This window comes from Chelonoidis abingdonii, chromosome 15 (genome assembly GCF_003597395.2).
Source record: "Chelonoidis abingdonii isolate Lonesome George chromosome 15, CheloAbing_2.0, whole genome shotgun sequence".
In the NCBI taxonomy this organism is placed as follows: Eukaryota; Metazoa; Chordata; order Testudines; family Testudinidae; genus Chelonoidis; species Chelonoidis abingdonii.
This window is the reverse complement of record NC_133783.1, coordinates 36515084-36541681: the sequence shown is the minus strand read 5'-3', so window position 1 is coordinate 36541681 and position 26598 is coordinate 36515084. Positions and strand designations below refer to the sequence as shown.

The window sequence follows — 26598 nt, the reverse complement described above, 5'->3', positions numbered from 1 at the left end:
ACACGCAGTCAGGCTAGATTATGACAATAGTCCCTTCTGGCTTTAGACTCTATGAAGAAAAAGGACATTGTTGCCCTTTTACTTGACTATAGAAGCCCAATGCATTCACCCACTCTGCACTGAGAATATTTTATGAATGCCTTCATATATGTCTGGCTAAATAAGAAGTCTAGAACCTCCATCATCCTTCAAATGTACCAGTCATTCAGGGCCTGAAAATATGTTCTCCTCTATTAAAGGCAGGAAATACCAATAGGTTATTAAATAGTCTTATTATTTAAGAGGTTGTGCAACAGCTAATAGTATTTGTGGTCTCTCTTCCTTGTTAACATGTTTTATCCCATGTTACTGAAGAGACTAATCTCTGAAAGATGGGCCTGGTATAATGAAAAGTCATGTGGGTAGCATGTGACACAGAAATTCTATTCTGTCTCCCTTTTCTGTTGCTTCTTTGACAGTGCAGTGAAATTGTTGCGATTAATATTTTATTGTACTATTTTATTATGATCCACATTAATTTATATTGATGGTCATATCTGTTGGTACATCAATAGGGAATGGAATTTTATCATCCCATATGTTGTCTGAACTTCACACATTTGTATATACTGACACCAGACTCATCCCTCATGCCCATGCTTTTGTTAAACCCTTCATACATTTTCTGAATAATCATACAAAGCACAGCCTCAGTCCTACACTGAAATAACTAGAACAATTTATTAATTTAGTCCTTCGTGTTTTTCTGATTCTTCCTTCTCATTCCCTCCCCGCTTGGATTCATACTGTACTCACTGTGTCCCTGCAAAACTCTTCTGCGAGTTGCACATAAAATAAGCCCAGACAGCACTAGTCACTGAATTGGCAACATCTGCCAGCTGATGGTGCATAGATGTCTCATTCTCTTATTTCTGCTTCTTTCACCTCAAGCTACAGCCCCTGTGAAGTTCATACTTTCCCCTGTCTAATGTGTCAGACAAGCCCAGGAAAAAGAAAAGAATTCCAACAGCCTTTATCTTGATTAATATTTGTTGTGTATATATATAAATAGTACGATGTGTTATTAAACCTAAACAAAATTCATTTTATTTCTTTTTCTATCAATTATTTTGTTTTAACTTAAGAAAAATGGAACTCTAGTTTAGATAAATCATTATAATAGATTTGTGTTAGCTTTATTCAGCAATTGTCTATATTCCTTAAAAATTTATGGGCTTTCCAATTATAGCAATATTTTACTTGTCACAGCAAAATGTCAGGTTATTGCTTCAAAAGTAACCTCATTTTATATAATCAGATGGAGACTTAGCTAATATAATAAAGCATTGTAGATTGGATAAAATTCCAATTACTGTTTCCATAGTAATGAATAACACTTGCGAGCATAGTACAGATGTTAGCATTTTAGTGTTGGTATTTTTGTGTTACTTTTAATGATATACGCAGCACTTTATTGGAAAGATCAGAACAGCCACACTGTTAGGTTTGTACTTCTTTTTTCTTTTATTTCTGTACGAAGTACTGTTTTAAAAGATGCAGATCTTCTTCACCTACTTTTGGCCTTGGTGTGGCTAAAATGGCCACTTTTTTAAGACATCAATTTTTTGTTAACATGCCTGAGATGCTAGGATCTTATCCCAACCTCATTTCATCAGGTCATACATGGCTGTACCTCGCTGAGAGGGAAATAAGATATACTGCTCCTACAAAACTTACTAAAATTATTGCTGATAGTACAAATTCAGACAAAACATTTGCCTTTTCATTGACCCCAGACTTGAAATTTGCATTATATGCAGCATAATTAGCAAAGTAGTGGCACGTTCCTTGTCAACAAAGCTTCAAGAATCAAGCCAATCTTCCATAGACTTAAATTTGCAAATTCAGTGAGTAGCCACTAATGATGCTCTCAGAAAACACATTTATGTGTTCTGATTTCATAACACCTTACTGGATGTCTCAGATATTAGCAATTATAATTTAAACATTACTTCAAGTAAGAGATGCCACCTGCATTTTAAATCATTTTAATTCTCTTGCACTGATTAGAAGTAACCAGAGAGATGCAAAAATGTTGTTAAGGCAATCATAAATTCAGTTCATTTAAAATAAAATTATTCTGGTTTACTTGTGCATTTGTACAATAGGCTTATGTTACAAAGTATTTTTGTTTTACTGGCCATTTGCTGATTTCTGTAACTATCACCCTCTTGTTTTAGGTTGGCATAGTGTTGCATTATTCCACCCTCTCCACTATGCTATGGATCGGAGTAACTGCAAGGAATATTTATAAGCAAGTCACAAAAAAAGCTCAGCCATGCCAAAATAGTGACCAACCTTCTTATCCAAAACAGCCTTTGCTCAGGTATGGACTAATAACATTAAAGGTTGATTTTTGTTGCTGAGTTCCTAAGATTTGTTAACAATTCAAAACTTTTAAATAGTCTGTTGCATTATTTTATGTCCTCTTCAGTTGTGCAAACTTTAGGTAAGGCCACTGAAAACCTGAATCCCTCAGAATACTACAGAAATGTCTGTTAAATATGTGGAAAAATCTGCTGCTTTACAGAGGTGGTTATGGCTAATTCCACTCAAAACACTGAAATATATAAAAGTTATGTACAGCTACATTCTGATTCCCTTATTTATGCCAGATAGCACCTACCTCCCTAAGGGATCCTGTTGATTTCCTATTGAGCCAAATACTGTGGCCCACTTGTGGAGTAAGGTACTATTCAATTATCAGAAACTGGCCCATAATGACCTTCACTTTCCCCTCATACCCACAAATCTTGGTCCTGCTCTACATTCCACAGAGATCCCATGCCAGTCCTCCCACCACCCACCTCACCCCACACCAGAGATGATCTATCAGGATTGTCAAGATGCTCAGTAGAGGAGGCCATCTGGAAAGAATTCTTCTGAGTTTGCAGCAGTTGTAATTTCAAAAAATTCTCACCAAAGGGGCATAATTTCATGAGAACTCAGTCCAAAATAGTCAATTCTGTACAAAAATGCTTACAACAGCATTTTTTCCTGAGAATATAAAATCTGTTATATGGCCCTGATAGGCCGTGCTGTGTGAACCTGAGCCAGACTGTTAACGTTATATAGAAATATGCACTGCACATGTGCGCATATTCTGTAAAAAGATTTGTGTTTTATAATCCAGACCCCCTTGAATGAAATCTTTATTACTGTCATCAGTTCTCTGCTTTTTAAAATATTTTCTTTCCAAAGATGAAATTAATTAACACTTACATAAAATTTGTCTGGTGGAAAGGAGAAGACTCTCACTGAGGGCTGGCTTTGTGTTAGATATAAGCAAAGGGAAACGTTGTTGAGAGAGCTTGAGTGTGCTAAACTGTGCTTTACTATACCATTCTTCACAGATGTGAATTTCGGTCATTCAGTTATTTACTCATGGCAAAATGAATAATTGTCAATTTTCAAGTACTGCAGTGAGGTTATTAAGGAAGAAAATTGTCTCAGGTTACACAGACCAGTGTACTGTATGTTCTTCAAATTCAAATCCTGTTAGAGCTGGAAGAAAACAATAGACAATCAGGTTACAGAAAAGATTACTCTAATTGAAGCCCTTGTTGTGGCAATTGTATGGAGTTCTTCAGCCAGTGTAAATAAATAGTAGGTATTTTAAACTTTGTAATAGAAATGATACTTTTAGCTGTAAGAGTACATGTAAATAATTGTTTAATAGCTAACTAAAATGATTCTACAGTTAGTTTTCTCACTCAGAGCATCATACGTCCTAGAGATTCAACCACTAAAATGTCTGATGTGATTCCATAATGGCTAGTACTAGTTTCAAAATAGTGAAGGGTTTATTTCATTTCATGTAGAAAATGGGCATGTTATGTGGGAAAAAATCCTTTAATTCAGCGAATGCCCAAACCCAGAATTAGTAATTGTTGTTCTTTTGGAAAGTCAAAGATAATTTCATCGTCATTTTAATTTGGTTATTTCGTGAAGTTAATACCTAAAGTATTCTGTATCATGTATCCATAATATTTCCATAACATCTACTTGGTAATACTTAAATTGTTAGTATATCAATAAGAAGTAGGTTTTAACCAGCTAATGTTAGTTTTTTGGACCTGAAAGCTGACGTTGGCTGGTTTGTGTGTATGAAATATTGTGAAAACAAATTACCTTGATTATGGCATCCATAGATAATTATGCTCACGTAAGAGAGGCTGAGTTGAGGCCTTTTTACTGTTACGTATAAGGGCTATCATTTGTAAAATGTATATAATATCTCTGCTTCTATCAAACATATCTATGACTGCATATCGCATAAACTGCACAGTTTGCTGTTCTCCTACAAACTTTTCTTTCCTCAAAATGAATGTGTAGAATTGACTGGCTTCCCAGTTTTGCCTATGGATGTTTATAAACCCTGTTAATATACTCATACTGTAGGAGACAAGAATATCTGTTGTGATTTACTGGAGGATTCTACTGCAGGAAATTAAACAATAACTCAGTAGAACAACATTTACCAAATATTTACCAAGAAATTAAAAAAAAAACTATTGCATTTTTAAAAGAACTTGATTCACCTTTTAAAGCAGTTGAAATAGTGGAAAATATTGAATAAATACAAAGGGACAAATTTTCAAAATGGAGACTCTTCCTGTGTATGTGAAAAGACATTTGAGGTTACACATGCAATTATTGCATTTATATGTGCAAATAATCAAGACAGAGTGTATCTTTCCACTTGAATGTACATTTTACTTTTTGAGCATGCAGTTTTATACTAATTGTGTGCACAATTACAGGTATATATTTTAGCCTAATTGTGCCATTTAAAAAAAAAGACTCGTAAATATACATTTGACCCAGAAAGACATGTTTATTAAATCAGACAATGTAAAAATCAATGTAGACCTGTTGTGGTTTTTATCAAGTTTTTCTCCTGTCAGTTTTGCAGGAGATGAGTCTTTGAGATTTTGCAATACCATTTTATTGCTTTTATTCTGACTTGAATTTTATGACTTCCTTTTCATTCTATTCTTTGTTAAAATATGACTTGCAAAAAGGTTTCTGCTTTATTACTATAGCATTTAATAATTTTAAAGAATTAAAGTAAATGACAAATCGTATTTGATGTATTTCCTTCTCAAGCTTTTTTTTTTTTAAAGCACAGATTTTCTCTTCTTCTTGACTTGAGGCTATGGGTGTTTGATTGCTGAACGAAATGCTGGCCATCTATAGATTATTTTCTTAATATGTATAGGTACAGTGACCAAAACTGAAATGCTTTAGGAACTTAAAGGACATGCTTATAAAACTAGTACATTTTTACTGAAACTCACTCTTCCTTGGCAACATTATTTAGAGTATAATGACTTTTTTTCTGCATAGATCAATGATTAAATAAAATGCAAGCTCTCATGCCCATAACTATTTAGTGAAAGAAACTCATTAACGCTTAAAATTCTGGCATTTTCCAAACTGCCCTTCGGATGAATGCTTTAGAATGTTTACAAGACATGTATCAAATGAATGCTTCACTGAATTTTGTGCAATTAAATTCTGACAATTAACACTGCAAAAATGAAGTCAATGCTGTATGTGTGTTTATATAAACATAGTTTGTGATGTGCTTCAGAAGTGAATGGAACTAAATCTATTCTGTCTACGGATGGCATTTGTAAAGTGCCCACCACTGTCCTGGAACATGAGGAGTACTCACCTGGTAGACTTTGTCCTCTTCTGTGGTTGGTTCTGGGCTTTGAAACTTGGCATCATCTCACTGTCAGGCATGGATAGGATCAGGTTGTGCACATAGTGCATACATGGGCTTCAAGTGTGGTCTCTTAGGACTGATCAGTTTAATTTGGACACTGCACGGTACATTTTAGAGAGATTCATAGGAGGAGTGGGGAAAAATTGGTCATTAAACAGCTCTGTTAGAATGATTGTGGATGAGAAGAATAATAGACTACTATAAACTAGGTTAGTATATCTGGAAATATGGGTGTTAACCTGTATAATTATACTGACACGGCAGACATATTTATAAATGTATAGAAGAGTCATGTAGCTAGAGACTGTTGCTAAATTTGTGTTGGGTTACATTAAAATAGAACCTCTGCAGTAAAAACATGCCAAGCAAAGGTGATTGTGTTCCATTCAGCCTTGGTAAATTTTCTGTTTCATTATTCTACCCTGGCCCTGCTTTCAGTGTTCCCATAAGAACTGATAAAAAGAGCTTAAGTATAAGCAACTAAGAACACTATTACAGAAGCACTTATAAATACAAATGGAAATATTCCATGGAAATAGTATTTATGTATTTATAAATACAAGTATAAGTTCAAGTATTTTCAACTCCTGTATTCCCTGCAATTGTTTGGTCAATATATGGACTACTACCTAAATAATATAAGTACATAATGGAAGAGAGAGAAAAAGAGCAACAGTGAAGTTTTATTCATATATACAAATAAACGTGGAATAACAATGAACAAAATCTTTAAATGTAAATAAATGTGTACATTTCCTTTCCTGTATCTAATATAAGAATATCATGTACAGCATATCATTCCATGAAGTGGGCATTTTTCTTCAATAATAGCATAATCTCAAACATATCCTGAAGACGGTTCCTTCTTGGCAAAAGGATTTGTCCAGTACAACTGGATACTCTTGCCCTAGGAGCAGAGCTTGGCTCTTTGATATTAAATTTGATAAAAAGCATAGCAACTGTTGGATATCATTTCAGTTGATCTAGTTCATGCAATGGATCATTGAGGAATTGCATCCCAAGAATTCTTAAATCAGAGTCAGATGCAGATGCTCCATTAATCATCAAAGCCATAGAAATTCGTGGCAGCTTTGGATGTAGTAGCTTGATCTACAGGCTTCAATAAGGTGTCACAACAAACCAGATCTTTTTTTTTAAGTTCCTCTTCAGTTATTCTCTTTTCCTGATTCTGCAGCCAATGCAACTTAAGAAATAGGTGTGACACAGGAATAATAACAAATGACTTAGTACTTTTGTTAGTAACCACCATATCGAAGGTCAAAATATGCCTGAACCATTTTCTAAGTCCCTCCTTCAAATTATCTGCCAATCAAGAACTATATTTTGGAGAAAACATGTAAAGTCTTGGATTTTAGCACAAACCCAGCTGGCAGAACTGCACCATAGAAAGACTTTATGCTCTCCTCCTCCTGAAGTTTGTCAAGGGCAGTAGAAATTGGGGACATCGTGTCCAGCTACTCACTTAGAATTCCAGGTCTGGGTTGGAGAATTTTGGCAGCTGAAGATGCTGCATCACAATTTAAATCCTATTACTTATGTCATAAATGTGGGGAAAGCAATCAAATTCTGAGTTCCAGCATGTAGAGGTAGGTTTAGGGATTGCTTTTCCAAGTGTGGCATTCACAGTCTCAGCAATCTTTGAACTTTGGTTTGCAGTGCAGAGCACTTACCTGCCACACTTCGGAAAAGACGTTTTTGGCAAGAGCCCTGTAAGCATCAGTAGTTGCTACCATGTTGAGTGTGTAGGAAAAACAGATCCTATTTGGTGGCAAGTAAAATATACACTAACAATCAGCAATATTGCTTGACAAAACTTCATCAGTACTCACAGGGCTACCTAAATCAAAATCTGGTGAGTCTACTTCCTTACCAGCATCCTCTTTCTCCTGCTTTCCAGCATCATTCTCCAACATCTGAAAACAGCATGAAGGCTTTAACAAAATTGTTACCATTGTCTGTGAATACATAGGTTATTTTTATTGGGTCCAGATCAAACTGTTAGTGGATCTCAGTCAATAGAGAAGCAAAAGTGTACGAATGTGTTCTAGTGAAGCGTCAGAACCTAAGACTGCTGATTCTGTTAGGTTAGTTGGGTCAGTCCCCTGACAGATAACAGCCATGCTGCCTTCCAAAAAGGAAGACAATTCATGGACAATATAAGGCACAGATGCCAATTTGTTTTTAATTCTTTTCAAGATCCAAGTTGTATTGTCCCATTAGCTTATGTTTTAATGTTTCTGTACAAATAACAGTGGCGTTGGGAATCATTTTTTTAAGTAAAGTGTGAAAGCCACTCCCTTCAACAATTGACAGGGGCAGCATATCACTAATAGCAAAGCTGAGAATTGGCTTATCTATTTTTTCTTTGGACACTGGTCCATCGCAGAGTGCAAGTAAATAATTTTGCATTAGTAATTCAATATAGTTCATTCCATTTTTTGCTAGCTTTATTTTCCTCTCAGACATAGTTATTATTTCCTCTGCAGATTTGTAAATCTTCTGAGCACACTACAAAGCCTATCTGTTTACTTCTTTTTTTAAGACTGCTGGGGAGGGTGTGGTCTCAGTATGTATGTTTAGTGGCAGTCCTTCTGTTAATGGTGTGGATTTTAGTTTATTGAGTAGCTACCTAAAGCACCTAGGATGGGCACCAATAGTTGAATTTTAAAAATTTGAACAAATAACTAAAACAATGAAGACGGCCAGAGGAGCCACCCCCTTTTGGAAAAACTTGGGAATTATCTGCAAGACAAACAGATCTCCTGGTTTCCTCCCCTCTCCCTCATTCACTGGGTGTCTGGCAGGGGGCTAACCTTGCAAACCCCAGCTCACATAAATAGTCCCATTGCTGCTTATGTCATCAAATACAACCCTATTTGCTATGCAGGCCCCAATTGTTCAATGAATGAGACCATGGAGCTTTGTCTTGTTCATTATGCAGTGTACAAAATGCACATCTTCTAGGATACCCACTGAATGTAATAGGGCATCTAGGGATTGCTGCTTCAGATACTGCATTCCTACAGTGAACTTTACAGTATATAGCTCTTTATGAATGGGCAATATGGCCTTCCTTTGCTACACATCTTATCAAGGTTAGCATTATTGTCATTAAAAATGTACATGTGCAATTTTCTGCAGTGAGAGAAGCAGTGAGACATAAAAAGGCATCTTTTAAAAAGTGGAAGTCAAATCCCAGTAAAGTAAATAGAAAAGAATTTACTGTAAAAATATAATAAGAAAAGCCAAAAAGGAGTTTGAGGAACAGCTAGCCAAAAACTCAAAAGGTAATAAAATGTTTTTTAGGTACATCAGAAGCAGGAAGCCTGCTAAACAGCCTTCAGGGAACAAAGGGTAGGAATAAATGGTAAATTTTCAGAATGGAGAGGGGTAACTAGTGGTGTTCGCAAAGGGTCAGTCCTAGAACCAATGCTATTCAACTTATTCATAAATAATCTGGAGAAAGGGGTAAACAGTGAGGTGGCAAAGTTTGCAGATGATACTAAATGGCTCAAGATACTTAAGACCAAAGCAGACTGTGAAGAACTTCAGAAAGATCTCACAAAACTAAGTTATTGGGCAACAGAATGGCAAATGAAAATCAATGTGGATAAATGTAAAGTAATGCACATTGGAAAAAATAACCCCAACTGTACATACAATATGATGGAGGCTAATTTAGCTACAACTATCAGGAAAGAGATCTTGGAGTCATCATGGATAGTTCTCTGAAAATGTCCACGCAGTGTGCAAAGGTGGTCAAAAAAACAAACAAGATGTTGGAATCATTCAAAAAGGGATAGAGAATAAGATGGAGAATATCTTATTGCCCTTATTTAAATCCATGGTACACCCACATCTTGAATACTGCATTCAGATGTGGTCTCCTCATCTCAAAAAAGATATACTGGCATTAGAAAAGGTTCAGAGAAGGGCAACTAAAATGATTAGGGGTTTGGAACAGGTCCCATATGAGGAGAGATTAAAGAGGCTAGGACTTTTCAGCTTGGAAAAGAGGAGACTAAGGGGACGTCTACAGTACAAAATTAATTTACACATTCAATGTTGTGTGTCCCCACTAAAGCGCATGAATTCAGCGTTGTGCGTCCACAGTACCAAGGCTAGCATCGATGTCAGAGTGGTGCACTGTGGGAAGCTATCCCGCAGTCCCCGCCACCAATTGGAATTCTGAGTTAAGCTCCCAGTACATGATGGGGCAAAAACATTCTCGCGGGTGTTTCTGGGTGTGTGTCGTCACTTGCGCCTCCCTCCGTGAAAGCTACAGAAGACAACCATTTATTGCCTTTTATCGGCCATCTTGAACCGAACAGCTCTCGTACGTTTCATTCCCTTTTTCCAGGATTACCCGTGCAGGTGCCATAGTGCAGCAAGCATGGAGTCCACTCAGATCTCCACTGCAGTTTTGACCATTGTAGATACCTCATGTATTATCCAGCAGTATGTGCAGTACCTGCAAAACCGGGTGAGGAAGCAACAACAGTGTGATTGCTATACCGATGAGGACATGTACACAAATGTTCCTAGAAGCACAGCGTGTGGCGATTGGGACATCATGGTGGCATTGGGCCAGGTTCATGCCATGGAACGCCAATTCTGGGCCTGGCAAACAAGCACAGACTGGTGGGACTACATAGTGTTGCATGTCTGGGATGATTCCCAATGGCTGCAAAACTTTCGTATGCATAGGGCCACTTTCATGGAACTTTGTGACTTGCTGTCCCCTGCCTTGAAGTGCAAAGACACCAAAATGAGAGCAGCCCTCACAGTTGAGAAACGAGTGGCCATAGCACTGTGGAAGTTTGCAATGCCCAACAGCTACCAGTCAGTCGGGAATCAGTTTGGAGTGGGCAAATCTACTGTAGGGGCTGCTGTGCTCCAAGTAGCCAGCTCAATTGTTGATCAGCTGCTATCAAGGGTAGTGACTCAGGGAAATGTGCAGACCATTGTGGATGGCTTTAATGCTCTGCGTTTCCCTAACTGCAATGGGGCAACAGACAGAATGCATATGCCTATCTTGGTCCCAGAACACTGGGGCGGCCAGTACGTAAACCACAAGGGGTATTTTTCCAGGGTGCTGCAAGCACTGGTGAATCACAAGAGACGTTTCACCGACATCAACATGGGATGGCCAGGAAAGGTGCATGATGCTTGCATCTTCAGGAACTCTGATCTGTTTGAACAGCTGCAGGATAGAACTTACTTCCCAGACCAGAAAATTACTGTTGGATGTTGAAATGTCTATAGTTATCCTCAGGGACCCAGCCTATCCCTTAATACTATGGCTCATGAAGCTGTATACAGGCAGCCTGGACAGTAGTAAGGAGCAGTGCACCTATAGGCTGAGCAAGTGCAGAATGGTGGTAGAATGTGCTTTTGGACATTTGAAAGCATGCTGGTGCATTTTACTGATTCGGTTAGATCTCAGCACAACCAATATTGCAATTGCAATTGCTGCTTGTTGTGTGCTCCACAATATCTGTGAGAGTAAGGAGGAGACGTTTATGGCAGGGTGACAGTTTGAGGCAAATCGCCTCGTGGCCAATTTCGCACAGGCAGACAACAGGGCGATTAGAAGAGGCAGCAGGATGTGCTGCACATCAGAGGAGCTTTGAAAGCCAGTTTCATGATTGTCCAGGGTATGGAGTGACAGTTGTGTTTTTTTTTCTCTTGAAGTTACCCACCCCCTATATATATGAAAGGAAATAAAGTCAAAATTTATTTAGAAACCCTTCTTTATTATTTGTTTCACATTGAGAGAAATAAGAATGTAGACCAGTGGGGGTGTATTGGGTAAGGGGGGTGAAGGAGGAGGGAAGGACAAGTCTGGAAACCAAATCAAAAGTTGGCATATGCCAGCTTTCTGCAGCTTGGGCGATCCTCTGGGGTTAAGTGTGTGGGTCTCCGTAGCCTCCCCCCCTCGTGTTCTTGGGCATCTGGGTAAGGAAGCTATGGAACTCAGGGTGGAGGGAGGGTGGTTATACAGGGGCTGCAGCGGCAGTCTGTGGTCTTGCTGTCTTTCCTGCAATAGATCCACCGTACAGTGGAGCATGTCAATTTGCTCCCCCATGAGCTTGACCATAGCGTCCTGCCTGCTCTCATCGCGCATGTCCCTCCTCTCTTCGTGTTCCTGTAATGCTTTACGGGAATCCACAGTTGTTTGCCTCCATGCATTCAGCTGGGCCCTATCAGTGCGGGAGGACTGCATGAGCTCGGCAAATATGTCATCCCGAGTTTGTTTTTTCCGCCTTCTAATCTGGACCAGCCTCTGGGATGGAGTAGGTGGGGGCCACATTGAAACATTTGCACCTGTGAGAGGAGAAAAAGGGAGGGTAGTATTTTAAAAGATACATTTCAGAGAACAAAGGGGACACTCCTCCTCAGTAAAACAGGCAATTCATAGTACACAGCACATGTTCTTTCTGTACAAGTTAGCATTTTGCCTTTTATACTGCAGTGCCTGCCACTTTGATGTGAGTAAGCCATCACACATGGCTGGGCAACCAAATTCAGCTTGCAGGCAGCCTAGGGGCACACGGGGTTCTGCTTCTTCTACATTCATTTCAATGCTTGCAAACTGCTGGGCCCCCTTTCCCATAGCAAGCAATGCCTGGTGGGTTTGCCATATAAAAGGAGGGCCTGCAGGCTTTCTGGGATGATCACTGCACACAACAACCCTGGCCCCCCGCACTCACCGCTTGGCTCCATTGAGGCTCTGAGCAGGGATGAGCCCTTTAAACTAAACGCGAACAGCCCAGCATAGCTGGGTTCTCTCCCCGCCCCCAACCCCATGGCTCCGATCAGGCTCTCACTCTCCAGAAGTACCTTCTCCAGGGTCATGGTCCAGGAGCCCGCCTTGGGAGTTGGGGGAGGCTATTGGCTCCAGTGTTAAGAATAATTCCTGGCTGGGGGGGAAATGAATTCCCCACTTGCTGCCCGTGCACTGTCCTCCTCCTCCTCCTCTTTGTCCTCCAATAACTCTTCCTCCTCACTCCATGCAAGTCTCCTCTTGCAGGTGTCCACGGACTGTGGTGGAGTAGTGGTGGGCGTCACCCCGCATAATTGCATGGAGCTCACGGTAGAAGCAGAATCTATAGGGCTGTGACCCAGAGCACCCGTTTGTCTCCATGGCTTTTTGGTGCGCTTGCCTGAGCTCCTTGATTTTTGTATGACATTGCCCTGTGTCCCTGGAGTAGCCTCTTTCTGTCATGGCCCTGGAGACTTTAGCATACATATTTGCATTCCTTTTTCTGGAACGTAGTTCTGTCATAACAGATTTGTCTCCCCAACATGCAATGACATCCAGTACCTCCTATTTGGACCGTGCTGGAGCTCATCTGGGAATGCGGGACGGTGTGATCTCTTGTGATAGTGGACTCTGAATGGTCACCTGTGCTCATGGTGACCAAACAGGAAATGAAATTTCCTGGGCTTTTCCTGCCCACCTGGCTAGTGCATCGGAGTTGAGTGTTGTCCAGAGCGGTCACAAGGGAGCATTCTGGGATAGCTCCCGGAGGCCAATAACATTGAATTGCATCCACAATACCTTTAACACGGGATTGTGATCTCGATTTAAGTGCTACTCTACTTGCCGAGGTGGAGTACAGAAATCAAATTAAAGAGCCCTTTAAATCGAAAATAAAATGGTTTGGTTGTGTGGACAGAATCTTTTTTTTAAATTAATTCGGCTAATTCTGAAATAAATGACTAGTGTAGACTAGGCCTAAGGGGGATATGATAGAGGTATATAAAATCACGAGTGGTGTGGAGAAAGTGAATAAGGAAAAGCTATTTACTTGTTCCCATAATATAAGAACTAGAGGCCACCAAATGAAATTAATGGGCAGCAGGTTTAAAACAAATAAAAAGAAGATCATCTTCACATAGCACACAGTCAACCTGTGGAACTCCTTGCCTGAGGATATTGTGAAGGCTAGGACTGTAACAGGGTTTAAAAGAGAACTGGATAAATTCATGGAGGTTAAATCCATTGATGGCTATTAGCCAGGATGGGTAAGGAATGGTGTCCCTAACCTCTGTTTGTCAGAGAGCGGAGATGGATGGCAGGAGAGAGATCACTTGATCATTACTTGTTCGGTTCACTCCCTCTGGGGCTCCTGGCATGGCCACTGTCGGTAGACAGGATACTGGGCTGGATGGACCTCTGGTCTGACCCAATATGGCTATTCTTATTTTCTTAGTTGTAACTCACCCAAATTAAATCAGTTTTCACCAGAACACACAGAAGCACTTCTCAGTGGGCACTACTGAGCTGCCAAATTAAAATTTTCTCATGGCACTAATTTCAAAATAAGTGTGTATTTTATAATAAATTTATAATTTAAAAATAATTAATGGGGAAATGTTCATATTTTCACACTTTCCAAAAAAATGACTAAAATGTTTATGTTCAACATTTCATTTAAAAAAAATCACCTTTGGGCACAGCGCAGACCTGGAAAATTTCAACTCAAAAATCAAAGTTGAATGAACACTATAAATGACTTAAAACAGTGGATTAGAATGGAAATGGTTATGCAGTTTTAATTCCAGCTGTCGCTCAAACTGTCATGCATGAGAATGGGTTCACATATGTAGTGTGTCTGTGTACTCAAAATGTGTGCATGCATATATATATTATATATACACACACACAGTATTGGCTGACATGGAATAGGCTATCAGAAATCATATAATTAATTAGAAAATAGGATTGATCACAAAGAGAAGAGCTAATCTGAAAGCTCATTAAAAGTTAGTATAACTTTAGATTTTATGTTCCTACATAAACTCCATTGGATTCTTCAGTTTTATCTAAAAGATGAGGCAAAAAGGCTTTCCCCATCAAATCATTAGCACTCTAAAGCAAATCAACCACAAAACCTACTTAATTTCTAATCAAATCACTAAATTACAGATACTCTTTTCCAGAACCCACACTTATGAAATACATTAATATGCATCAGTGCTCCTTCAATCCTTTTGAGGACATAATGTTGTCTTTAGTTCTCTCAGGTACCCTAAAGTCAGTCATTAGTATCCAGCTGTATCCACCTAGCACTTAAACTTGTCTACTGCATTTATCTTTTGCAGTGAGAGAAGTCTTACTGAGTGTCAAAGTCTAAAAAATCTCCCCCAATCACCCTTTGACATCCTGTAACAAGTCCTTCACTAAACCTCTGGCCTTGCACCTCCATTCTTTTCACAAGTCTTTAAATGATGCCATGGGGGTCAGGTCGTTTACTTAACCTCTGGTCCCATAGATTTAGCCCTGCTTGTTTCAGTGTGAATCGTGTGAAGCAATGGAGGCATGGCTCGAATATTGACAAGCACAATATTTAAGCCACTGACACAAGTAGGTTTAAAGTTTTACAGCCATATTATAAGGCATTTGCCAAGATGAGACTACCCAGAGAGACTGGATGGAAATCAAATTGGCTGCAATTTTTGTTGAATAAGCAAATAAACCAATAGAACAGTCTTTTTTGTACAGTTTGAACAATGCGCAATAGTGATTACCTCACTGCAGAGATTGTGTGTCATCTAGGGCACATATGTCAGGGCTGGGTGTCCTAAGGGCCCACCCTTATGGCAGGCAAACCATATCTTTCTTATGGATCAACCCTCCACTCACTGCAGATTATGAATACTGAAGGCAGCTTCCCTGACCCTGCTGCTGCCCTAGATCCTAGTTTATGAGCAAGGATTATGAGCCAAGATTGGGGTTTTTTTTAAAAAAAAGGCCAAATTGGGCGGTGAGGTAAATATTGTGTAAATTGCACACCAGTGAATTGTTGCGAATGGGTATAATTCAGTGGGCTTGGGGAGCAAGTAACAAGAAAAGCAACTAAGAAGTGGTTATGAGAAAGCAGGATGAACCTGAATCTAATTATGCAGAATGATGCACAAGTCTCATTTATTTTTATTTTATTAAACCCTCTTTTGTTCTTTTCCTTCTATACCCTTCCTGTTTCACCTTTTACTGTGTAAATTACATCTGTTTACATTGACTTGTAAACAATTCCCTTATACTACCCTGTGGCACTCCTGAGTTTGGCCGCATGCAGTATGTTTAAGCTACATCATAAAAACACCAGTGTGCAATTTTTCTGGACTCAAAGGAAGGCGTTGAATGTTTAGAATTCTGGTAACTAGGAGTCAAAGCATGTATGTGCATAAAAGGTTCTCCTTTAACTTTTCAAGAGTCTTATAGTTTGTTCTCTCAGGCACAATAATACCTGTCACTTCTCAATATATCTAGTACATCGAGTATATCTAGTATACTCCAGGTTGCAAGTTCCTTTAGCAAGAGATCTTACTAACCTCACAGTCTAGGAAATTTCCCTTATCAATGTATAGCTCATGGGTGCGGAGTCATCCCTAGTGTAATACCAGTCAATGTAATGAAGTTATTTTGGGATGAATTTTGGCTAAGGGTTACAAATCCTCTACTAAATATTTAGACTTTGTATTTTGGATCCTTTCAAAGATGTGTGGACTTTCCAAATGAGTCACATCTGCTCAGCCATGTTCATGTCTTTAGTCCTGCCATCTTCAGGTCAAATCATATGAAGTGGCATAATTCACACCCTGTCACACACAGACTGTACAGGCCCCTTGCAGTTAAGTTCTAGTGCATTTTTAATTAGAAATGAATCTTAGGAATTCATGTCTCCTAGTGTAAAAGAATGTTTGAGAGGGAGCGAGGTCACCAGATAAGCATCAGTTACTGCCTATTGTTTTCCTCTTTCTTCTCTGTTCTTAAATATTATTTTCTCTAATCTTCCTTTATGGAAACACATTTTCATCCTATAGTGACCATACCAGACCTAATTTATAAAGCCTTGACTGGTTATCCCAAAGACTGTGTGACTTTTCCTTCCCAGCCCTCTACAACTTACCTACATGGAAAGGTAAGATCCCATGGGAAGCAAGTCTAAGAGGAAAAATAATTGAAAACAGCTGGCAGTTTTTCAAAGAGACATGATTAAGGGCACCAGAGTAAACTAGCCCATTGCATAGGAAAGATAGGAAATATGATAAAAGAGCACCTGGCTTAACCAGGAGATCTTCAATGATCTAAAAATCAAAAAGTCCTACAAAAGATGGAAACTAGGTCAAATTACAAAGGATAAATATAAACAAATAGCACAAGTATGTAGGGACAAAATTAGAAAGGCCAAGGCACAAAATGAGATCAAACTAGCTAGGGACATAAAGGGTGACAAGAAAATATTGCACAAAGCAGAAGGAAGAGCAAGGATATGGTAGGCCCGTTTCTCAGTGATGGAGGGGGGAACAATAACAGAAAATGTGGAAATGGTAGAGGTTGCTTATGATTTCTTTGTTTCAGTTTTCACCAAAAAAGTTTGGTGATGATTGGACATCTAACATAGTGAATGCCAGTGAAAATGGCAGGTAGGATCAGAGTCTAAAAACAGGGAAAGAACAAGTTAAAAATTACTTAGACAAATTAGATGTCTTCAAGTCACCAAGGCCTGATGAAATGCATCAAGGGGCTGACTGAGGAGATATCTGAGCCATTAGCGATTATATTTGAAAACTTATGGAAAATGGGAGAGATTTCTGAGGACTGGAAAAGGCAAATATAGTGCAATCATAAAAAAGGGAATAGGACAACCCAGGGAATTAAGACCAGCCAGCTTAATTTCTGTACCCCAGAAAGATAATGTAGCAAATAATTAAAACAATCACGTTTGCAAACAATCTGCGAAGATCATAAAGTGAATAAGTAACAGTCAGCATGGATTGTCAAGACAAAACAGGTCAAACCAACGTGGATAGCTTTCTTTGACAGGGTAAACTAGACTTGAGGAAGGGGGGAAGTGGTAGACGATAGGTATATATCCTGACTTATGTAAGCTAACTGTCTCTACATGACCTCTCATAAACAAACTAGGGAAATGCAATCTAGAATGTAGCTACTATAAGGTGGGTGCATAAAAGGTTTGAAAAAAGTTCCAAAGAGAGTAGTTATCAGTGGTTTACAGTCAAGCTGGAACGGGCATAAACTGGGCATTTCTTCCATTTGCTCTTGCCAGCTGATCAGTTGGAACGAGCAAACGAGACAAATGGCCAGTTTTTCCAAAAATGCCAGGACATCCAGGGGAGAGCTTAAAAATGCCATAGAGAGTACACTTATAAAGTTTGCAGATGATACCAAGCTGGGAGGTGTTGCAAGTGCTTTGGAAGATAAGATTAAAATTCAAAATGATCTGGGCAACTGGTCTGAAGGACAAATGCAAAGTACTCTACTTAGGAAGCAACAATCAGTTGCACACATACAAAATGGGAAATGACTGCCTAGGAAGGAGTACTGCGGAAATGGATCTAGGGGTTACAGAGGATCACAAACTAAAGGAGTCAATAATGTAACACTTGCAAAAAAAATAAATTAAAAGCAAACATCATTCCAGGATGTATTAGCAGGAGTGTTGTAAGGAAACTTGAGAAGTAATTCTTCCACTTTCTCTGCACTGATTAGGCCTCAGCTGGAGTGTTGTGTCTACTTCTGGGCACCACATTTCACAAAAGTTGTGGGCAAATTGGAGAAAGTCCAGAGAAGAGCAACAAAAATGATTAAAGATCTAGAAAACTTGACCTATGAGGGAAGATTGAAAAAATTGGGTATGTTTAGTTTGGAAAAGAGAGGGGACATGATAAATTTTCAAGTACATAAAAGATTGTTACAAGGAAGAGGGAGAAAAATTGATCTTCTTAACCTCTGAGGATAGGACAAGAAGCAATGGGCCTAAATGGCAGCAAGGGAGGGTTAGGTTGGACATTAGGGAAAGCATCCTAACTGTCAAGCACTGGAATAAGTTGCCTAGGGAGGCTGTGGAATCTCCATCATTGGAGATTTTTAAGAGCAGGTTAGACAAACACCTTTCAGGAATGGTCTATAATACTTTTCCAATTTCTAGGCATATGGGTATGTTATTCCTGCATGTCTTTTGCCTGACCACATGTCCTAGCCAAGTGCACTCTTTTATTTAGAGGACAACATAGTTTGGACCATTAGTGTGAATTCTAGCATTTGTAGAGTTAGTCTCTGCCACTCAAGTTTGGTACAGTAGTAAAGCAAGGAATATAATTAATGCCACAGTATAAGTATGTTTCTCATGTTAGCTGTGGGAAATCTTAAGTTAATACTAGAAACTTGTCTCTTTTTCTCCAGTAATTGTAATGTATATTTTTAGATCATTTTCAAATTGTGTTATAATTGGGTTAATTTATTATTGAACAATGGAAATGTTAGCAATTCTCATGTATTCCCAGGCTTGCACATTGCTTGAATCCCAGAAGCTTCTCAGAGCACACAATGCATAATCGCTACTTTGAGACACATTCTCTACATTTTGGTAGCCCTTATAGCTCTCGGCTTGAAGCTTAATATGCTTGCCAAGAAAGTCCTTGTCAGTTTGCTGAAATATATTATGGCCTTTTAAATTTTTGCACTGGCTAAAGCACAGTAGATGAAAATATATCATAGAAGACACAGTACTTTACAAGAAAGGTTTTTTGTTACTAATCCATTATATATTGAAATATGAATTACAGTAGCTAACAACACCAATATAAATTGAAGAAGAAAATCTAACAGGATACTATATTTGAATCCGCTTAGGTATTTTGTTTTGCTATTTTTTGTTGTTAATAATTTACTTACTGAACATAATCTTTGAACAGTCCCACATTCTTGAAGGCAACCCTACCAAATTTTTAGCAGCTCAGACAGACAAAGATGATGTGGTTAGTGCCACATTGACACCACCAAAAATGCTGATTTTCTCATGGTGGCGTCTGAGAAAATACCTCCCTCTCTTGTTAAGCAGTGTTATCATAGGAAAATGCAACTTAGAGGAGAGATTATATCATGATGACCAAGTCCCAAAACCAGTCATGCTGGGAGGGATTTATAGCCAGAACCTTGGGGGACAAAAGGAGGCTGCTGTACAGGGTGAAAAAGAAAGAAAGAAAGAAAGGGAAAGAGAGGCCTGATGGTACCAAATAGAGGACAGAGTCTCACTTTATGAGTATAAAGAATGAGGAGTACTTGATACAGACCAATGCGGGTACCACTCTGAAACCTTTTTGAGTGTGTTGATCATGGATGGGATGGGAGACGGGATATCAGAAACAAAGATATCCTTAGGCTCACCTGAGATGTCAGGAAATGGCCCTGTTATCTCTTGATATTACAAACTACTTAACATGCATGTGGTACATGATCACACCTTTTAAAAGCTGGTGTGTATTCTGATACAGGCAGTAGAGTCTGGAATACACCCAGGACCATTATATCAACAGCCAGGGACATAGAATAAAGGCTGAGAAAGTGAAAATGAAAGATCCCTAAGGCAAAGAGAGAGAGAGAGAGAGATGGAGGTACAGAACAAGTAAATGGAATAAGTGTCTGGCTCCTCAGAACTGAGAGGATTTATCACAATGTTGCAGTGTCACCATTATATATGTAGATTTTTACAATTATGGTTGTTATAACCAAAGTAACAGTATTTTTTTTTACTGCCACAACTTTGTTTGAAAGAACAAATGGAGTTCACATCATGTCTAGATACCAGGGAGATAGACATGCTAGAAATACAAGAGTGGAAGAACCAGCTAAAATACCTCACCCAACCAATAAATAAATAAATAAAAATAAAGAGTAGCAAAAGCAACTTGAAAAGATCAGATATAAATGTATTCAGCAAAATTATGCCTTTCAGTAATAGCTTCAGACTCAGTATTTATGTTGTATATAACATGCAATAATAAAAGGTGGTATAATATCATGTCTTTATGAGATGATTGGTAATTTGGATATACAATGAGGTTTGTCCTCTGTATTCAAAGAACAGTGAATAAACTACTTACTACAGATCTATTCAGATGGTTTACAGGTACTTCAAAGAGAAAGTTATATAGGTAAATTCATTACTTGTAAACAAGCTACTTAACTGCTTTGTCAAATATGTATCTCTCCGGGACCCTTTTAGCTATCATTTGGGAATGCAGATGACTTGAAGGAGGGTATGCTTTAAAATCTCCCAAATTCCGAAGGCATTCAGTTCATTTGTACAAACTTTTTAGCAGAGAAAAAAAAAAATGAGGCAACATATGGGTGATACACAGTTGTTTTACTAACAGAAAGATAAAAGGTTAGGCTTAGGATTCGTGTAACATGGAAACTATTAAAGCTATCATCATTGTATAGAACAGTTGTTGGTTGAATTCATGCTACCAAAATGACATAGGTTCAGTGGAATTTCTGCTGTGATTATATCAAGTTGGATAGATTCATAACCACAAAGTGCTGCTCTGGAATACTATGATTTGAGTGGATGTTTTCAGTGTGTTTATCACAAATCCATAACTAGATTTTTCCTAAAAATTCAGAATTCTTGTGATCCTAGCACATCTCTCTACAGTTTCCAGACTCTGATCTAGTCATATATGTGATTGTAGAGGATAAAGTAAGCTAGATAAAATTACAACTGTAATGTGCTGCTCCAGACCAAATGTAAAGGGGTAATTGGAAATGTTCCAAGTTCTAAAATCCTTGAAGATAATATATTCAAACGTCAGCAGGGGCTTTGCAGAAAACCCTGTCAGATTTGGAGGCTGTAGATATTTTCTGTGATGAAGTCAATGTTGCATAGGTAGAAACTTGATTATGCAAAGAGTTGTAAGGACAAATGCATAAGAATACATTTCATATGTTTATATGGCGGATACTGCCATAATAAAAGACACAGATTTGTGACATACATGATCACCATTCCTCTCTGTAGGGAATAATATTCACTGCAGCTACAGAAAAGACAATTTTGACATTCATTGTCAGTGATTAGTACAGATACTATTTGTTAAGGAAATTACAAAATGAATATATTGGCTTTTTTAAATGAAATATAGGATAAAAAAAGTATTGCTTATGAAAACTATGAATATGTGACAGAAGATGGTACAACTCCCTAGCTGGTATGTTGTGAATAATGCAGTTAGAAACTTCCCAATATATTGTCCAATTAGAAATTTTCAACTGTGTGTATGTGTAGTGGTATGTGTGCAGGGGAGGAGGTGCTAAACAGTGAAGTGATTAAAGAATTAGTGTGGCAAAATGTGACTAGAGGAACTAAGTATCATATGTAATTGACGGGCTGCAACATTTCAGAAACTTCAAATGTGGTTAACAATATGGGATTCACCAATCAGTTGCAATACAGTACAAGCACTATATGTTTGTGATAGCATAACATAAATATACAGAAAGATTATAGCATTTTGATGGTGCATTACAGTTTAATTTGTTAAGCGCTTGTGGATTCAAGATGGTATAAGATACCCAGAGAAATTTTTGTTCCTTATACTGCATTGTATACAATGAGTTATCTTAAAAATGCATTGTCAATCAAAAGTAGGGGTGTTGTGTGTAATTTCCTTGTCAATAATTGATTTAAACATACTGTTACATTTAAAAATATTTTTCTTGGCTTTATCAAGAAAAGAAAATAGTACTATTATCAGGAGATACACACTGGCAAATACTCTGATGCTGTGCCCTAGTGTCATATGTATATGACTATAGTATGTGTGGCTACAGCCAGTGTGACTTGGAGTAATATCAGTATCTTTTAATATGGTTGGTGGGTCATTGCAAATAGTACAACTCTCTAGGTGGCACAGTCTAATACACAATTTCTGTATAATACTATGTTTGTCTGTAAGGTGCTACTGTACTTAAATGTCCCAGTTTTTTGATCTGTCCAGGTGGAGTCTGCTGAGAACCCAAGGAGGGGTGGAGGAACAAAGGTGGCTTTGTGCGATCAGAGGCTGGTTCAGTTTCCAGCATAAGTTAGGGCTGTCTTAGGGCTGTTCTAACTTGTGCCAGATGGCAGTACCCCTCCAAAAGGTATTTACACCAGCTGGATATTGCCCTCTTCCCTTGGCCACAGCTGCCACCACCCATGCCCCTTTAAAGGGGGGATAGAGAGGATGATGTAGAAACAGTTGTGTCAACTCTACACTACTCAGGTATTTCCTCAGCTGCTCAGCTAAGCTAGTTTGCAGCCCGGAGGATACGGCCCAAGGTGAATAAGAGGATAGAGGACAACTAGCATGTAAAATGTTTATTTCCTTCAGTGTCTGTTGCCAGTTCAAATGAGTTGGAGGTTTTAGATCAATCCCACATGGACAGGTGTCACACCACAGTTGGTGCTAACTGGCCTCTTTTTGGCAGTCTCTGCCAGGAGACCAAAGTTGAAATTGGCAAAAGACTTTGGCTACCTTTCAGTCTGTGAAGGTCCTCCCTCCATAAAAGGATTAAGCAGATTGGTGAGATGACTGAGCGGTTTATGGCGTAGTTTCCTGTGTGATAACACTGCTCTATAGCCAAAATGCTTCTGAAATAAATGTAATCAAACTTTACTAATTCTGAGTCACTGAGAATGAAATGATGCTTACAATTGTTGATTGGCTCTAGTTTTCAAGATATGCTGTTTTGGGATCAGTATATACGACCCTTGACTTGGGAATGGCGGAGGATAAAGTGACTTATAAAAGGGAAGGGATCTCAATTTAAACCAGAAATGACTAAAAATACATCTTTGACTGGATCTATGAAATAATCTGGATGACTGGGTTTGGACAGTACTTGCTTTTTTAGGCAAAACAATGAATGAATGCAATCTGAAGCTGGTATTGGCGTCATACATGATATGAAATTGCATCATGTTATTCCTAGAAGTCAATGGATGAAAAAAGCAATCATATACGAAGCTTACATCACTCTGCTGAACAAATTGCGCCTATATCAGCTCTAGAAATCATACAGTGTCGTGCTCTCTATTGTCAGTGTTTGGTTTTGCAAAGGGACACATTTCTGTTTAGCCAAAGTGAGCAGAGATGCCTCGTACTTGTGTGTGAACAGTGCAGATAACTTCTACTATTTTGTGGTGAAAGTGACTTTTGCATCACAAAAGCCTCAGTATAACCAGTATGGTTAAGAAAGCCTATCAACCTTTATTTTGGCTGCAAAGTTGGAGATCAGGACAAGAGGTGGGCCCCACATATGCTGCAACACTTGTGCAACAAATCTTCACCAGTGGTTGAAACAGGAAAAGGAAATCTATGCCTTTTGCAGTGCCATTATTTGGAGAGAGCCAACAGATCATACCAGCAATTGTTTAACTTCTGCATGGTGCCTCCAGTTGGGAAAGGTGTGTCAAAGAAGAAAAAGTGGACTGTGCATTATCCAAACATTCCATCAGCTGTACGACTCCAGTACCCCACGGAGAAGGACTGCGCCGTTCCAGATGCACCAGAATCATTCTCACTTGAGTCAGAGACGACGAAGAGGAAGAGGATGAAACTTCCTGGTCCTGAACCCATCAATGTCACAGGACCCACATTTTCCTCCCATCCTCCTCCCCTCTGAACCGCACCTCATAACACAAGGTGAAAAACTGAATGACCTTGTCAGGGATTTGAACTACCCAAGAGTAAGGCAGAAGCGTTGTCTCCAGACTACAGCAGTGGAATCTCTGGCAGGTGATGTTGAGGGTTTCCATGTTCCCATGACCGTCAAAAGGATCTTGTCCCATTCTTCTTCATGCAGGTGATCTTGTAGCCTGCAACAACATCGATGGTGTGATGGCAGCCCTCAACATCGTTCACGATCCAGATGAGTGGAGACTGTTCATATGATTCATCGAAGACGAGTCTTAAAGCTGTTTTGCTGCAATAAGGCAATGTTTTGCCATCAATTCCAGTTGGTCATGCAGTCCATGTGAAGGAACCTATGACAACATGAACTTGAGGTGCATAAAACTATGACCAACATCATCATGGCAAATTTGTGGCGATTTGAAGGTTGTTGCTCTCCTTGCTTGGTCTGCAGACTGGATACACAAAAGTACTGCTGTTTTCTCTGCGAATGGGATAGTCGTGCAAGAGATTCCCACTACATCAAGAAAAATTGGCCACTCCGACAGTCATTGGAGCCTGGAGGAAAAGTGTTCAGCATCCACCACTTGTTGAATCAAGGAAGATTTTGTTACCACCCTTACACATCAAGCTGGGTCTGATGAAGAAACTTTGTCAAGGCCATTGACAAAACACAAGCAGCTTTCAAGTACCCCGTGGAAATTTCAGTTAAGGTTAATGTGAAGCTAAGATAAAGGAAGGTGTCATTTGTTGGTCCTCAGATCGTGAACTTCTTCGAGATGATGCATTTGACCATGCACTGCATGGCAAGGAAAGACGGCATGGAAAGCCTTCCAGTTAGTGGCAATAAATTTTCTCGGAAACAACAAGCAGACAACTACAGGTGTTGGTGGAAAACCTCTCAAGGCATACAAAAGCCTGGTTGCAACTTTGTCACTAAAGATATACATTTTTTGCAAACTCTCATCTAGATTTTTTTTTTCCACCGAACTGCGAGCAGTGAGCGACGAGCACGCGAGCGATTTCACCAGGACATTGCAACAATGGAGAAACGCATCAGGGCAAATGGAGCCCATCAAATGCTTGCAGACTATTGCTGGACAGTGACAAGAGATGCTCATTTAATGAATACAAGAGACAAGCCAAGAAGCGACCGAGTAGACACTGAATAGGACTAAACTATGCACATAATAGTTTTTTGCCTTTTGTTTCATAATAAAATTTATTTATATAAGCCCCTTTTGCTGATTTTTAAAGTGTTACATAAACAGGACAGGTGAAATATTATCATGTTAAAGCAACCATAAACACATGAAAAAACCTAGGTTTTACAATTTGATTAAAACTCTACTATCTACACAATATACATAGACATAAAATGTAAAAACTTAAATATCTTAGAAACAGTAGCCAATCAGTTGTTTTAATTGTCATATTTGAATTCAGCACATCAAAATACATAATAAATAGCACACTTTATCTCTGAAGCAGACAACTTCTCAAAAATTGTAGACCAGTGTAATCTGCATTGAGTGCAAAGTAAATAGAGCGTTTCAGTCTGCATGTGCTGTCAGTTCAGGACATTTCACAAGTAGTAAATACAATTAAAAATTAAAGAACAAATAAACACACAGAAGATGTGAATTATCATGTGATAGCTACACACTGGTGTCTTATAATGCATTCAAACCAAAGCATAACTTGCCTATAGTCACCAGAGAAGATTACAGAACTTCATGATTATTAATTATACTATGCACTGTGTGGTGGTTACTGTTGTAAATGCTATTGTATGCACGTCTGTATTGGCAAGAAGTAAATACTATGCTTAAAGTTGAAATCTATCTACCATTTTAACATCCTTTTATTTGGTTGCTCATAACCTCCTCTGACAAATTCACTTGTGGCTGAAATTTTCCATGCTTAATCTCCAGCCAAAAGCGTGTGTATTTGGCTGGCTGGTCTTGGTGTTTTGGGGAAAAGGTTTGAATTAAATTAGCTCAATTGATTTTGAGTTATAGGAGCTTGGGAAAAAACACTTTTCCCCATATGTTCCAGATGGCATTTTTATGCTTGTACATTGTAAGTGGCTGAAGCTAGCAAACCTGTCTTTTTTATAGTTGTCAAGGTTCCTTCCCCACTCTGAACTTTAGGGTACAGATGTGGGGACCTGTATGGACACTTCTAAGCTTAATTACTAGCTTAGATCTGGTATCACTGCCACCATCCAGAATTTTCAGTGTCTGGATCACTCCGTTTCCCCCCACCCCCCCAAAACCTTTCCCTCCCTGGGTAGCCTTGAGAGACTCCTTCGCCAA

At 38.9% G+C, this 26598-nt stretch overlaps 1 protein-coding gene across 1 annotated transcript in view; it reads left to right on the top strand.

The window, feature by feature from the left end:
- The window catches only part of ADGRA1 (adhesion G protein-coupled receptor A1), a 495656-nt gene that overhangs the window by 438183 nt on the left and 30875 nt on the right, over window positions 1–26598 (top strand). Inside the window, exon 17 of the mRNA XM_075072712.1 lies at window positions 2220–2365. Within this exon, the coding sequence (XP_074928813.1) occupies window positions 2220–2365 (146 nt within the window). The remainder of the gene's footprint in view (window positions 1–2219; window positions 2366–26598) is intronic.